Consider the following 17,552-nt stretch of genomic DNA (forward strand, 5'->3'; position numbering starts at 1 on the left):
GCTCATTAAATGGTCGACAGACGATAAAGAATCCAAACCGCAAAATGGGCGTCATTTAGTCACAAAACGTTAAACACGGCAGCAGCATCAGCAAAAGCAACACACATAAATTAAGCATGTTCTGGGATCTATTGGGTGGCATTTTCGACTTTATAATGGGACTGATATTTCCAAGTAAGTGTGGACTTCGCTTCGTGGTGAAATCATTTGCAGTTGCAGCTTATTTTCAACAGGTTCCGGTGACGATGAGCCGGACTCCTCGGAGGTGGAAACAAATCCTTGAGATGAGCGCATCTTTAAATTGTGTTGTGTGCAGTTCGCATAATATATATTTCGTTTTAATTCAAAAAACAGCAGTGCTTAATTATAGTCTATTAATTCGGAGTATATACCATGCATATATATAATTATATATATAAGTGGCTTTATTACTTCTCCAAATAACTAAAAAGCCCGATTAAAATATACTATATACAGAAGGAGATTGGCGAGACCAGTTGTCTTAGAACAATTTGTAGAGCTTCTTGAGCTCCTGCTTTTTCCACTTGGGCAGCTCATCAAACTCATAAAAGGACATTTTAAAAACTCCAACAAAGTCATCGTGCGTTAGATGAACCTGCAAGAAAAGAGAGAAGAAAAACATTTAATTCCGTTTGAATAGTTGTAAAGTAAAGATCTGAACTAACTTCACGTCGCAGCGGATTAATTTCCGGTGGCAGCATATCCATTTCTTGCACCAGCACAGAAAGCGGATACTTCTTGTGGCCATCAAAGTCCTTCTGATTGTTGTTCAGATGCAGAGCGGAGCCCTCACTGAGACCATTGCTGGGCGCCACGCTGCCCAGTTCCTGACGCATCTGCTCGTAGCTGAGAAAGTTCTGTGGAAGAAATGAATCAGTTATTTATTAAGTGAGGATTATCGCTCATTCTCTTGCCTTTCCCAGCTCATCGTGCCACGTCTCAAAGAAACCCTTAAACACATTGGGCTCCGCATATTGACGCACCACAGCCAATGCTGTGGCCGAGCGTCTACCAAATGGCGCATTCTGTACATAGCTTTGTGCTATCGCAGTGTATTTATCGCGCTCCTGACGCAACGCCTTCGAGCCCAGCCAGACATAAGCCAAGGTGCCTGTGTCCAGTATGTACGTGGAGTCGGCACAGAGATCCTTTTGCTCAAAACCCAATATTTCCTCGCAGCGCAATTGTGTCTGCTGCCACCAGACGAGAAACAATTGCACTGGCGGTCTGGGTTTCGTTGGCATTGTGGTGTTCAAGTAGCAATTGTTGCTCAACGTGGGCGAAATGTTGCCATTGCCACCGCCACTGTTGTTGCTGCCGTTGCACATGCTGCCGGCGCCGCTGCTGCTGCTGCTCGTAGTGCTGCTGCCACACGATTGCCCATTGATGACGAGCGTCTGATTGAAGTACATTGACACCGATTGCCAGAACTCTTTGCTCTCCTTGCCCTCCAGCATCAGCGAACTTTCGCCCAGTAGTGCGCCCACCGATTTGGCCATCTCTCGAGCATCGCCAGTGCTGCTCTGTCCACACCAGACCCACACATGACTCGTCTTGATGACATAGCAATCCTTGGAGCTGATCGCTGACAACGGATGCTCTTCGACAGCCTTGGGAGTTGTAGCTGGCATCGCCATAGATCTTCAGCAAAAAGGTCTCCAGCATAATATTGGTTTTGAAGTCCCAATTGTGATTGTTATTGGAGTGCAGCAGCTCGCTGCGTTGACCTCGCATTATGATCAGTTTGCCATCGAAGAGCTGCAAGAAATGCGGCGTCTCATCGAACTCGTAGAGCTGCACAAACATCGCCTCCGCGCCTTGCATCGACTCGAAACTAGTCATGGCAAAGCTATCTGCCTTGGCAATTGTGTCCGCCGATGCCTCCGAACCGTTCCACTGATAGATGATGCTCTTGACGCCCACACTAGCCAGATCAGCGGGCACAACGGTGGCACACTGAAAAGTAAATAATAATAAAAATAATAACAATCTATTGCAGCATATGTGAGACCTTTTTTGCATATCAATTGCTTAACTTTCAGCTTCATTTCGGTTAGAAAAAAAAAACAAATTTGAATAGGCATACTGCGAGTTACAGAAGCAATACCTTTAGCTTTTACTTGAAAAGCGATTTAGACACTAGCATAATAAGTTAATAGAAAAAAAAAACCAAATTGAAGATCATATCAATTAAACTTTTCCCTTAACATGTTCCATGTTAGCTCAGATGAATTTGTAAATATAAATTTAGAGTTCAATTTTCTACTTCACCATTTTTACACTTCCCTTACCTAAAAACACCTCTTCAATTATGTTTAATTTACACATGAAAAGAGTAAAGCTTATGCCACAACCACAGCCACAACGCTGCGCTGAAAGCGAACACAATTGGCAACACATCAAAAAAGTGTTGGCTGTTTGTTGGTCACTCACCTGAACGGTGTACTTGACCACATAGGAGGCGTTGGTGGTGAAGACCGTCACTTTGGTGGCCGGCAGCTCGACCAGTTGATCGCCAAAGATGCGATATAAAACACGCTCGCCACGTCCATCGTCCACCAGCTGTGTGTCCGCTGCCATCTTGGGGCGTTCGCACAACAGAACCGCATCCAATTTGCCAAACTTGGTGGACACAGGCTTGTGGCCTCGTGTATTATCCTGCCACACAGTCAGCCAGTTGCCAAACAAACGCTTAAACTCCACGGGTTCCTGTCCCCTCGAGCACACGCACCACGAGCGTGCTGTTTGCATACTTCTTTTTCTTCACAAATGCACGTCCATTGCTTATGGCCGTGAGAGCATCCGCTTGAGTGGCTTGGGCGCCAACCCACAACCAAATGCTTTGGCCATAGTTGTCGAGCAGATAGACACCATGTGCATCGCTTAGATCATCCTTGCTGGGCATGCCCACGTCCAGTTGATCGAGATGCAATCGCCCACGTTGATTGCACTTGTAAATGCGAAACTTGTTGCTGCTGCCATTGATATCGCCATTCGTCTTGGAGTCATAGCTGTTGCTGTCCAGCTGCTGATTGGATTGAAAGACACGACGTTGCTGCAGTGGCAACACCATATTCCATGCCTGCTTGTGCTCCGCACTCATCGACTGCTCGTAGCCATCGTCAACGATGCAAATGGTGCCAGAATCCTTGCCTCGCTGTCGCTGCACCCAAGCGAGCGCACCTCGACGCTCAATCGAGGCACTCGAGCGTCCAATCCACACAAAGGTGATGGCCTCCATCTGCAGCACCATGATGTAATCCGAATTGAAGTGTGACCACTCAATCTCAGCCAGCTCAATGGCACGCAGCCATTTGCGACCGTACAGCTGAAAGAGTCGCACCTTTTGCACTGAGTTGATCAAGGCGCCAGAGAGTACACTAGAAATGAAAAGAGTATTCATTATTAGATTATAGTCTGATTAAATATATAAGATTACTCACTCGTAGCCCTTCTTGAAATAGGAGAGAAAGCGTGCGCTTTCGTGATTCTGCGTCTCGCGATAAATGGACGCCACATTGCCTAGATACGAGTCCAGCTCCTGAATCTTGTGCACAACATTCGAGCGATTCTGTTCGCTGACATTGCTGCCCAGCCAATAATGTATGTAACGCTCCAACGGCACATTCGGCTTCTGCTCGCGTGTCTAGTGATCGAAAAGAAAGATTAGTTGTGAATGGAAATTGCCATAAAAAAGAGTACTTACGATGGTCTCGTGATTCGCATAGTGTCCCACTAAACTCGATGCATAAATGATGTACGCACAGTTATCGTAGAATGTTCCATATTGTGCTCGAGCAACGGCTTCTAAGCGATCCTCGTCGATCTTCCACAGCTCAAAGGTTAACGCATGCTTCGGCACCTTACGGAATGTGGCATCCACCTTCAAGTCGGGTATTGTGTTTGGACGCACCTCCTGTAAAAAATTATTTGAAATTGAATTAGGAAATTTACTTATTTATATTAAAAAATGAAAAAGTATCAATTGGAGTTAGATTATAGTATCTTTTACGATAAAATTGTATTCATATTTTGGTTACGTTTTTTATGAATTTTTATAATTAATTTAACTTTCAATATGTCAGTTGTTTATAGCTTTTTTTAGGATAAAATTGTATCCATATTGTTACATTTTAATATGACAGCTTTGAGATAAAAATCGCATAATCTTAATTGCGTTAAACGGTTTAAGCTAATATAATATTAATATTAAACTTCACTTACAGATCAATTTTTAATTTTAGTATGAATAAATATCATCAAATATTAATAATGATTAAATTCTAAAATAATTATTTAAATATTCTACATTCCAAACTGTAACAAATAGAAAAGGAATTAGTAAAGCTGACTTCAATATTCTTATTGACCCAAAGACAATTTAGACCTAATTTATTTTGCATATTTTCTACACTCTTAAGCGTGTATTGCCTATTACATAAAGTTAGCTTGGCTATTAAGCTGAAAGCAACTCCAATACAGTTATTATATGCTCTAGTCTTATTAAATTGCACTTTGAAAAGCCTGACGAAACGAACTGATCGACTTTCGCAGCTGCATTTTGTTAGACCACATATTTTGCTGTTGATTTCCACGCCTCAATTATGTGGCTTAATGACGGCTGTCAAGGCGCCATTTAAAGAGCTTGTTCGAAGACACTAAAACACCTTTCGAACGCTCTATAATTGTTGTCCACTCTTCAATCGATGCGACAGTTATCATCAAATGCCCCAAGGCGAACAAAACAGTTGAGCTTCTGCCTCTGACGGCTGTGACTGAAGGATGTGGATGTCTGTGATGCCTTGATCGACAACAGAAAACCAGACAAAGTAGTTTTGATTATTCGGGGACGGGTATTGAGATGGCAGTGTACGCTCTGCATTTGGCTTTTCCAATTTGAAGTGATAGTGAAAACTGTACTAGAGTGACGACTGCGACTCTGACTCTACGCAGCCAGTTTTTCTTTCTTTTTGTGTTTATTTGTATTTTGTTTTTATCAAACATTAATTTTCTTATTTATTTATGGAGCGTGTGGAACGAGTGGAAGAAAGTGGTTTGAGTTTGTGTTTGGAGTTTTTTTTTTCGGGGCGGCGACTTCTTCGACTACGCAACCAGCTAACAGATCTTTATGTCATTAGCTTGTGGCTTTTTTTTCATTTAATTAATAATCGTAATCAACCTTTGTCTTTGACTTTTTTCTTTCCATCCACTTTGATAACTTTTATTTACATTTTCATTTCCATTTCCATTTCCAGCTCCATTTTCATTTCCATGTATTTGCCAGCCAGCGTGTGTTCATTGACCAAAAACAAGTTCATGCTTCGCCTGGCTGGGTGATGGCATCACCACCATCATCAGCCTTCATCATCAGGCCCAAACGACATTTTATAGAAATCAGAGGCAGCAATTATAATTGAAATTGTTATTCGAGTTATTTTTTTTTTCGTCTGCTCTCTTATATCTTTTGTTAGTCACATAAAATAACATAAATAAATTCGTCAAATTGCGCGCAAAACATTTTAATTAATGTCTGGAAATGGCAAGTGAATTGGCTTGGTCCACATTGCACTTTGGGGCTGATAAAGACTGAAGATAGAAAGAGAGAAGATGGTGAGGCATCGTTTGGCAATTGACGCTATGATTGATTGGAGCCAAGATTGTGCGCTGACAGCCAAACTACTATTTGTCACTTGGCCGTAAAAAGATGTCTACAAAAAAAACAAAACTGGAACATACCGCTATACACTTTGTGCTCCACATGATGATATTAGTCTATGTGTTTCTTCAACTTTCACACAACACAAGATTAATTAGTGTCATCATCAGTCCAAGAAATGTTCTAAGAAAGTGCCAGCAAACGAAAAGAAATCCACGCTGTTTTTTTTTTTACAATCACTACAAATTAACAAATTAAAGCGTTTTCGTTAGAAATTTCATTACGCTAAGTTGTGGTTTTGGTCGCCCTCCACCCCCCTAAAATATAAATGATATAATATTTTTTCGTAGTATGTGAGTCCCCTTATAACAACAGCTCACGACATACAACACACGCGATTTTCTGTGTACTGTCTCTCTAATTGCAATTAACTAAAACAAACAAATAACAACTATTTGCCAGATTAAAAAGGTGAAAGACCCCCAAGAAAGCGAATTACATTCACGTGCATACATTACAGATGATATAAATGCGATAAACGAAACTGAAAACTTCTGAATGTAATTATGAAACTCGTGTTTATCGTCTCGTTAATGGTTCTAATTTGTCTAGAATTATAAATGGTTTAGTGTTTAGAGATAAACTAGATTTAATTATGCTTATATATACTAAAGAAAATTAATTTCTTTAGGTTTTTTTAATGTTTATTATAGAAAAAGCGTGACTCGTAAAAATAAATCCTGAGTTTATCTCAACAAGAAGTTTGAGTGAAAAATATTCACAACAAAGGACTTATATTTTGTTTCGTTTACCAAAAATAAAATGGTTCATTAAATTACAAAATTTATTGAGCTTCAAATTTTATTTAAGAATTATTTAATGACGCTAAATATATATATCAAATCTCAAAAACTAGTTTTAGTGAAAAACAAGTAAGAAAGCTACAGTCGAGTGTACTCGACTGTGAGATACCCGCTACCCAATTTGATTAAAAGCAATATATTTTGCGGTATTATTCTCAAAATATACCGAATATACTGCAAATATACTAAAAATATCGATATAGATTCCAGATTGTCAGTCAAAGCAACTAAGACGCCTAGTAAGTAGGCGTTGTTGCCCATACAAAAGTATTTCTTTAATAACTTCGACAATTTTTATCTGACCGCAACCAAATTTTCAGGAATCATAACTATAGTTATTATTATATATGCCAAAATCACAACCTTAACTTTACAATTATGCTTGTTATTCGATTTTATTGATTTGCGGGCCGGAAGTGGGCGTGGTAAAAATTTGAAACAAACTTGATCTGCGTGCAAGCATAACAAATGCTATCGAAAATTATAGCTCTATCTCTTATAGTCTCTGAGATCTAGGTGTTCATACGGACAGACGGACAGACACACAGACGGACAGTCGGACAAGGTTAGATCGTCTCGGCTGTTGACGCTGATCAAGAATATATATACTTTATAGGGTCGGAGATGCCTCCTTCTACCTGTTACATACATTTCCTGTCGGCACAAAGTTATAATACCCTTCTACCCTATGGGTAGCGGGTATAAATATTTCCAACAAATTAGTTTGTTTTTCTTACTAAAAATAAAATATATATATTTCATGATATTACAAAATTTATGGAATTTTGACACTTTATTTAGGAATTATTTGAAGACGTTAAATATATGTACTTTATAATCAAAATTAATACAACTTACATTGTATTTTCCTAATTAAACGCAGTTTTTTGAATCTGCAACATAAGTATAATGAAATTTCCTCTTCAAGATTAGCACTTTAATTTAATGACATAATATAAACAACCATAAAGGCCAAACACTTTGTGTTGACATTAATAAATACAATTTCTCTGTTTCTGTGCAAACTCAAAACCTTTTTTTAAAAGCGTGTTATGCGCTGTCCAAACATCAAATAAATCGAATAAACGTTACGAATGCACTTAATGCAATGATAATATATAAAGCGAATAGATACCAGTAATAATTATCAGCTTGTAATTGCCAAAGAGATAGAAAGAGAGAGACAGAGAGAGAAGAGGCTAGAAATTAACTTGTCGGCTTAGATGGAGTCAACTTGAAAGAGACAGTTGGATTTGATTGTGGGGATAGTGGGGAGGCAAAGATAGAAGACAGTCAGACATAAGTATGCATAATGAAAAGCCTGTAAAGTAAATACCGTTTCTTTTGGTGACAACGTTAGCTCCATGTTGATGCCGTTGTTGTTGCAGTTGCAGTTGGAGTTGCTGTTGTCGCTGTCGCTGTCGTTATTCGACTGGCTCTTGCAATATTAGAGAGCAACAGGTAGGCAGCCTTGAACTAGTTTTCAATTGCCGGCGAGCACTCAAAGTGAAATCCTTTTCCAAACTCGATTTTCTTACGCGCACCACAAATTTGAACTATTTCTCTTTTTTTTGTTTTGTGTTTTCTTATATTTTTGCGTACTTTTTTTTTGTTATTTTTATGATTAAAATATTGTTTTTTTTTTGTTTATCGTTTACTTGAGAATTTGGTAGAGTAAATAAATTGTAGTAAAAGTGATTAGAAGTCCAATGAATCAAAGATCGAGGAAAATCGAGGCACCTTTCTCACAATCTTGCCACTCGCGTGAGATTCGCGACGTTGTGGAAACGAAACCGTTAAGAAGAGCACTGCGAGGAGACTGCCAACTGACTGAGTGATGGGTAACGGGTTGAAAAAGTTGGTAACTGGCTGGTAAAGCTGCTGCTGCTACTCGACCGGCGACCGAGTGCGTAGTCGCTGCCAGAAAGCCAAATGCAGACTGGTCGACGCAAATGCCGAGCCACCAAGTTTATGGCCAAGAGACACACGAGTTTAGCCAACTGGGAAGCGTTTTTGGTTGTGACTCAGACACGACAACGAAGACAACGACGAAGCCAATTCTTCGTCTTGGAGTTTAACTCTAACTGCGATTGTGAGTCGGGAGTCGCGAGTTGGGAGTGTAGCATGAATGAAATTATCAGTTATGTGTCTTTGGCTCTAAGAAAAGTGAGAAAAGCGCAGAAAGCGCAGCATTTTACTTTGTGGTTTCTGAACAGTGAGAGGAGGCAATGCAGAGCAAGCTTAAAGCCAACGGAACATTAGCCATGTGCATAATGCCACTTGATATAAGTAACAGATAGATAAACAAACATACAAAAAAAAAAAGGGATAGTTGTTATTCTGGCATTACCCTCTAAGTACTTGCACTTACTAAAAACACAAAGAGTCTTATGATTGAGCTGGCAAAGAGGTGACAATTCTTTAGAAGAAGAGTTTGAAACTTGCTCAATATTAAGATTCTAATTTAGAGATGGAAGAATTGTTATTGAGGTGTCATATGATTTTTGTGTAAATATGTATACATATTTACTTACTTTATAAATATAGAAAAAATTGAAATCTTTTCATTTTTGAATTTTAAAGACCAGAGCATCTATCTTGCAAGAGCTACGTTATAATTATAGAGAATTTTTTTTTACAATTAATTAATTGTGCAGAGCACAGCATCTAAAACATTGCTTAGAGCTATAAACTACTAAACAAAATGTTGGCTATGAGTTCTTCAAATTAATATTTTTAAAATTATATATTTTAGTGTTCTAAGATCAATCTATGTAAATATTAGTTTGGTATTTATTTCAAACTGCTTTCGCCTACGTTTCTTGAATTAGGAGATGAATATTAAAAGCTTTTTATTAGAAATATAGTCGCATAGCATAGTAGCATATTAATATAATTAGAATGCCTATTTAAATATATTTTAACTTTAGTGGAATGTTCTGTCCTTAAAATAACAATTGCTTAACATTAATTCCTTCTTATTCTTAACTCAATAAATTAAGATTTTGTAAAATTGGTTTGATATTTATTAGAAATTATTTTCAATATTCATTTTTTATGTGATTTTAGCAATAATTTGAATATCTTATTAAAGTTTAATGAAATTTTCTGTCCTTAAATTGACAATCGCTCAACATTAATTCTCACTACTCTTAACTCAATAAATTGAGCTTAGTAAAATTGGTTTGCTATTAATTAGAAATTATTTTCAACATTCAGCACTGATTTATAATTTAAGGATGTATTTTAAGATTGTTTTCTACGATTTTAGCAATCCAAAATAATTTGAATACCTCATTAAACTCTAACGTAATTTCCTCTCCTTAAAAAAGCAATCGCTGAAGATTAATTTTCACTGTTGTTAGTTTAATAAATTTAATTAGCTTTTTTGAGAGGCAGTTCCTGGCCAAAAAGCATATTTGTTAGTCGCTTTAAGCTTATTTGTCTTCCGTATTAGCCACTTGTTGTATTGACATTTTCCATATGCAATCATGCATTGTATATAGTGAGAGGAGGTAAACATAAGTACTACTTCAACGACAGATAGATAGATAGATGGATGGCAACTATCAGGTTTCCGATGGGTTTGTCAGCTGCTTTGCTTGGCTGGGCATTTACTTTTATGATTTATGCATAAAAGAGATAGACCGACTGTCAGTTCGATCGCCCAACGACGCATCGTCTATAATCATTAGTCGCAGAGCCCAAGGGAAACAATGGAGATTCCCCCATCTCTACTCTCCTCTCTCTTTCTGCTATGTGTCTGTGTCAATTTCCCGGTGAAAAGCATTTGAAATGTTGGCGAACTTGCTTTATGATTTGTTTAACAATTTGATGTTTTGTTTTGTAGTTTTTTTTTTTTTGGATTTGAACGCAATTAAGCCAAAATGTTGGTAATCGCTTTGCTCGACGGCTCCTTAATGAGTCAAAGTATTTGTGTGAAGCGTGAAAGACGCTAATGGGCCTATATACTAAGTAGTAAGCGCCTTGGGTCTTCAACTGAGTACATGTATCTGTATCTGATTTCTGTTGTTGCATTTGTATCTGTAAATGTATCTGTATCTGTAACGCCTGACCATTGTTATATTGGTTCGAGTGCAACAATAATGCTGCCTTTCAAAAAAACAAAAACAAAAACAAACCGCATCGGCTCACACATATTTTCCCTCTGCAACATTTTCAAATAGATCGCAGACTTTGACTTCAACTTCGACTCTGACAAGTTCAATCAACCGTTGAGGTTGAGGCGTGAACCAAAACGAAAAATGGAGGTAAAAAAAATGAAAGCAAAATGTAAATGCAAAGCATTTGCCATTGGAAATGTGCGACTTTTAGCATATTGAAAAGAAGAAAAAATTTCAACAAAATAAAACTGCAAAATATGATGAAAAATGTAATTTACAATTTATGGTAATTACACACGTCAAGACACAACAATTGACTTTTCCTTTTCTTTTCATTTCTGTTGTTGTTGTTATGTTTTTGGTCTGCAACAATCTTATTGTGTTTGCTTTGGTTTTTCCTTTGAATTTTCTTATGCAGTCTGTGTAGACTCACCTCAAGACAAACACCCATTAACGACATTTACGTAAAGTTTAAACAATGCCAGCGTATTAAATGCATTTTACTTACTGGCTAACAACAATTGCAACAACAACTCTACAACCTGACTGCGATTGGCAAGAGCAGGGAAATATCAAAGAAGGGGCGAAAGGGGAGGAACAACCGGAGCACGTTCAGAGCAAAATGTACCGCTTTGATTTTTCTTTAGTATTCCATCTGCTTTTAGCCCCGCTAGCGGTGATTGTGCCGATTTGTGTTTTTCTTTCATTCGCACACTCTCAGCTTCAGCTGGCCTTTTCATTAGCCAACCAACAACAACAACAACAACAACAGCAAATGCTGCGCATCTCTCTGAAGATGGCTAAACTATGGCAAACACGCTGCCCCGACTGCGACTGCGACTCCAATTCCAATTCTGATTCCCCATGCTGTGGTTAATTGCCAGCGCACAGAGCAGGCCAAGACCAGACTAGACAACTCTAATAGACAACCACATGACCACAGCTGTTTCCATCACAAATGGAAATGTGTTCTTTTTCTGTAATTCTTTTTCTTTTTTGCGTTTTGTTTTCCAGTTGTAAATACACTGAATATGTCATCAGGTGTGTGATGTGTGGAATTTAATGATCTTGTCCAAAAGTGTGTGCACTTGAAAGTTACTTCACAAAGTGGTTCAATACAAAAGTGGTTACCTCTTTGTAATTAATTGATTTGAAGAAGTGTTTAATGGTGCTTAAGACTTTCGAGTTTTCATATATAATTCGTCTTAAAAATTTCCTATCAAGAGTTATACTAAAGATTTTGAATAATATAAGCTGAACTGAACTGAAGTATTTTGATCTAAATCTCTTTACAGATTTCTCATTTAAATTAATTGCAATTCAAAATTATGTTTTTAAAACAATCTTAACTGAACTTCATGGCAAACTTGATGCCTTTAAAATAATATATAAAACAATATATTTTTAAAATAATTACTATTTAAAGAACAAATTTTAGTTATGTGCAATATTCCCAAAATCTACAAAATTTAGTTCGATTACCAATATTACTACCAAACCTCTTTCATAATTCAATTTTCTATCAACATTCGAATTTCAGTAAAAAGCAGAAGCAATAAAAAGAGTTATGTCACCATAACAAACAAACAAGAATAATAAATTTTGAAAATAGAAAATGGAATTATAGCTATTGTTGTCATACAAAAAGGTAAACAAAACGCAACACTGAATAAAAGAGTAACTAAAATTCGATTCGGGATGAAGTCATAACGAGTTCGATGCTAACAGTAATAATAATAAAATATATTGGCTTTATTGTGCTGAAAATGCATTTAAGACCAGCATTACGAATTGTTAATTTGTTTTGATAATGCATAAGCCAAGCGCCGCGATTAATCAATTCGAATTCGAAAGGCAACCAAAGATAAGAGATTTATCGAAGAGGAGGAGGAAACTCATTTTAGGAAATTTGTTGCATTTCTCTGGATTTGGAGTTGGATTTTGTTTTTGCTACCGTTAGGATCCGATTGGTAATTGTGAGCATATCGAAAATAAATCCAAGACAACTGACAAAATCTCTCTCAAGTGGCGATGAAGAAGGAGTTTGTGGTTGATGTTGCTGTTGTTAATGTTGCTGCTGTTGTCTGTTGTCTGTCTTCCCACGCCGAAAGCTTTTGAGATGTGGGTGCGAGTTGCAAGACAAAGTTCAAAATAATTTCAGGTACCGTGTATTATGGTATTACATTGTGGGTGCTCGACTGGCAAAGAAAGCAGGCAAGCAAAAGGGCAGGCAGCCAGATAGTCAGACAGTCAGACAGTGGAGTGATTGCACAAGAAGTTGAACAACAATTGCTTGAAGTTAACCCATAACAGTCAAACAAGCGAGAGCAACAGCTGCTGTGGCTGCTCATGTTGCTGCTGCAGATGTACAGTAACCGTTATTTAACAGTTATTTAACATGCAATTAACCTGGCCCATACTAAAAAATGCAAATATATGGCCCGGCACAGTTGAGCCGCGTCGAGATAAACCCTCCAGTATTCCAGTTCAGTTCAGTTCAGCTCAGCATCGGGAGCTGGAGCTAAAAACCTCGCCTTCAAATGTTATGGTGCAATAACTTTCTAACCAAAAAAAAAAGACCAGAAAGAAAGAGACTAGTTTACCTATTCTTCTATCTCGCTCTCTCGGCGGGGGTCATTCATCTTAATTATCACACGGCCCAAAAAGAAAAACCTTCCAAATTAAACAAAAATGCTACTTTAATGGGCTTGGAAATTCATTAGACAAAGGCAGAGCAAACCCAAAAGAGAAAAAAACAAAATATGATCACATCCCCATTTTGACTAGCCTCTAAAACACAGTCCATTGCTGACCATTTGCATTGTGTGCCCGGAGAGCAAGTAGATCTGAGATCTTAGATGGTAGACAACTGGGTCTGGCCCATCAAAAAAATTTGTAGAATTAGAAAGCTCTTGGTCTAGTCTGCAGTGTTTGCTAGCCGTAGAAATTATTCCCACCTTTATGGCCGACCTCTTCGTGTTCGTTCTTTTTTTTTGGTCTTGTTGGGTTGTCTAATCACCGGAAGCTATCTCTAAGCATCTATCTGGGCATCGGATCAGTAGCAGACACGCTTAATTACAAAAGCCGCGTCTCCCATTTCCAGCTGTGCTTTTCGTTCACATTCACATTCAAGATACATAAATCTATTTTCATAGCATCCCATCGAGTTTCGGGTGTATATTCAAATTGTGTAACGTGTTCAAAGTGTTTGTTTTCTCTTCAAAGTTTGCCTTGCTAATTAGACACGTTTTGCTTGATTTCTTCCAGAATATGACTCCTCGTTTTATATATAGAATAGAGTTGTGTGTCATCGATATTTTGCAGCTATCTAACGGTAGCATTTCTACGACAACTTGTGTTACTATTGGAATATTACTTGTTATTGATATTTTATCTGAATGTTATTTTGAACAGACAGTAGATTGCCTCTAGATATCTTTTCTATAAATACTTCGTTATTGAAGAGGCAATTTATCAAGCATAAAGTGATGAAATACAGTAAAAGAAATTCTAATATTCGAATTCGATCTATTTGATATACATGTATACTTTCTGGAAATTCTTCTCTTCTTAGATTTTTCTATACAAAATAAAATAATTTCTATTTAAAGCTTGCATAAACTCTATATCAAGTAAATTATTTTTTCACGTCTCTTAAATTTAATCTGTCGACACATAGAAATCGCACCATTTATGAATAATCAAATAATTAACAAGTTATGTTGCATTATCTAATATTACATAGATAAATTATTATTATTAGCTGACATCTATTGAACGTAATCTAGCGACTAACTATAGGCAATTACCTCTCAATTAAACGTATTAATACAAGCAATTAATTATTGTTGATATTACAACAAAATGTAATTTTTAAAGCATTTGGGTAATTAGTTCATTATGAATTAAAGTATGTCAACATAAAACTATGTTTGTCGAAATACTGAATATGTGGAGAACGTGTCTGGTTAGATTTTCTTCTACGGTACTTTAAATTGAATAGAAATGTCATGATCTACAAATACGTTTTCTATGCTCACGTTTGAAAAGCGAGACTCAAACCTAGAAATGAACCCTTCTCTTGAACATGACTATGTAAATTTGGTTACATTTCTTCTTCTTGCAATGCGATTGTTTTTGTTTTCTGCTTTGCAATTACCTTTCGTGCGCAAGTGGGACAGACGTACAGTATGTCAAGAAACTCTTTACACACTGAAAAAAACACATATTTTTTGACTTTGCATGCAAAAATAACGCCTTTAATTATTATTTTTCAATATTTTTTTAATGCAGATCTATTATTTAGCAAATTTCAAATTAGTATGTACAAAAATAAAAACAATACAACGAAAGGGAAAATTTTAAATCAACAAAATATGAGTTTACACATTTTTGACACTGTCAAGAAAGTGTTTACACACTTTAGTTTTCGATTCTGTTTTGTTCTATTTTTCGTAAAAACTGTACTTTATTGTTATCTATGCTTATGCACTATTCGCTATTTTTGCATTCCTTTTCATTAAATTGCGAAATCTTGCTACGCACTTGTCAAAAAGCTGATTTTTAAATTATTTGACATGCCTGGAGCTGGTTTGACTTTTGACGTTACCCAATCGACTTATTATAGTCACCAAATTGGAAAATCTGTAGTTTAGCTAGTGGAGCTTATTGGGGTATCGCAAAAAATAATTTATAATGCTCCAAATCGAGCCGAAAATTAAGACAAACTGCAAGCAAAGTGTGGAAATGGTCGAAAAATGGATATTGACGAGCGGCCAGACCGCCTTATTATGGGCATGGTTCGTCAAAACCCCCAAATTTTGATCAGAACCCATGCCAAGGAGTTGGAAGAAGGGTGTGACACGGTCAATTCACATGAAACCGTCCGCTAACTAATTCTGCGGAGCAAACACTCTTCAACCGTTGAAACGGTTGCGCGTAAGAAGCCGCTGCTTTCGAAAGTAAATGTTGAAAACGCTTAAATTTTGGCTTTTAACATGAAAATCACGCCGGACAACTATTGGGATGACGTCGTATTCTATGTCCAAACCAAAAAAATGCTATACTACAATGATGGACCAACTAGAGTATGGCACAAGCCGTTAACAGCCTTACATCAGCGCAACATCATTCTGACAGTAAAATTGGGAAAATAGAATTTGCTCCACAGAATCAATTGACGGATGGTTTCATGCGAAACGACCGTGCCACACCCTTCTTCCAACTCCTTAGCATGGGTCCTGATCAAAATTTGGGGGTTTTGACGAACCATGCCCATAATAAGGCGGTCTGGCCGCTCGTCAATATCCATTTTTCGACCATTTCCACACTTTGCTTGCAGTTTGTCTTAATTTTCGGCTCGATTTGGAGCATTATAAATTATTTTTTGCGATACCCCAATAAGCTCCACTAGCTAAACTACAGATTTTCCAATTTGGTGACTATAATAAGTCGATTGGGTAACGTCAAAAGTCAAACCAGCTCCAGGCATGTCAAATAATTTAAAAATCAGCTTTTTGACAAGTGCGTAGCAAGATTTCGCAATTTAATGAAAAGGAATGCAAAAATAGCGAATAGTGCATAAGCATAGATAACAATAAAGTACAGTTTTTACGAAAAATAGAACAAAACAGAATCGAAAACTAAAGTGTGTAAACACTTTCTTGACAGTGTCAAAAATGTGTAAACTCATATTTTGTTGATTTAAAATTTTCCCTTTCGTTGTATTGTTTTTATTTTTGTACATACTAATTTGAAATTTGCTAAATAATAGATCTGCATTAAAAAAATATTGAAAAATAATAATTAAAGGCGTTATTTTTGCATGCAAAGTCAAAAAATATGTGTTTTTTTCAGTGTGTAAAGAGTTTCTTGACATACTGTATTGTGTGTACATTCGGTATCTTTGATTATGCTATTAAAGTACCAATTAATGTACATTGGTAAATATGTACAATTTAAAGATGTCTTCATGCATATGTATGTATGTAGTTAGTTTTAATAGCATTGTTAGCACATGCAATAAATCAGCATTTTAATGCTTATTTTCACACTCACCTGCTTAATGAAGTTAAACGGTGGCATTTTGTTCGCACTAATTCGCGGTTGTTTTAGACGTCGTCTTTATTGTAGTTGTTGTTGTCATGCAAAAACACAAAGCACAAAAGCGAAATGAAGACAAACTGCAAGCGACAAATGCAGCAAAGCAGCTGTCTTTTTTATGGCTATTGTTGCAGTTGTTTGGTATTGTTGTTGTGATGTTTGTGTTGCAGTGTTGCTGTTGCGCCAGCAGTTGTTGCACATACAAAAGAGACTTACAAGTGCCGCTCCCCAATTAGTGCAACACCAACAAATTAAAAACAATTTAAATCTTTTTCGCACTCCTTTAGAGCTGTCACCAAAGCAGAGAGCGGCGTCTTTTTCTTAGCTTCGCTTTGCTTTGCTATTTTCGCAAATTTACCGTTACACAAAACACTCGACAATGTGTACACACTTACAAATTGGGAGAGCGAACCAGCAAGTGAGAGAAAGGTAGATAGAAAGAGAGAGCGCGCGCGTGTGCAGATTCAGATCGTGTGCTATAATTAACGTTTGTTATTGTTGCTGATGTAGTAGTTGCTGCTGCTTTTTGCGTAATTCATAATTTCTTGCGAAAATTGTGCAGCGGAAATAAAAGCTCTTTCGCACTTTCCAAACAAATTAACCCGAATTGTAAACGGAAGCACAAAAGGCAGGCAACTGCTCTTATTAAACACAAGCACACAAAACAATTGAAAATGCGTGAGCGTGGCTTAACCCGTGAAAAGTCGGCTTACGACTGAACTGAACGCAACGTCCCCTCTGCTGCTATTGCTGCTGCTGCTGCTGCTTGTTGATGACTTCAATTGA

At 37.2% G+C, this 17,552-nt stretch overlaps 1 protein-coding gene across 1 annotated transcript; it reads right to left on the minus strand.

Annotated features, from left to right (window-relative positions):
• Positions 1 to 404: 404 nt before the first annotated feature.
• LOC132783663 (villin-like protein quail) lies at positions 405 to 17,455 on the minus strand. The gene is given in 9 exon segments (XM_060788985.1): positions 405 to 616; positions 687 to 878; positions 936 to 1,634; positions 1,636 to 1,977; positions 2,455 to 2,736; positions 2,738 to 3,401; positions 3,465 to 3,667; positions 3,728 to 3,937; positions 16,722 to 17,455. Coding segments are annotated over 9 exon segments (2,733 nt in total). The 5' UTR covers positions 16,749 to 17,455; the 3' UTR covers positions 405 to 502.
• Between the last annotated feature and the right edge of the window lie 97 nt (positions 17,456 to 17,552).

This window comes from Drosophila nasuta, chromosome 2L (assembly GCF_023558535.2).
Source record: "Drosophila nasuta strain 15112-1781.00 chromosome 2L, ASM2355853v1, whole genome shotgun sequence".
Classification (NCBI taxonomy): Eukaryota; Metazoa; Arthropoda; class Insecta; order Diptera; family Drosophilidae; genus Drosophila; species Drosophila nasuta.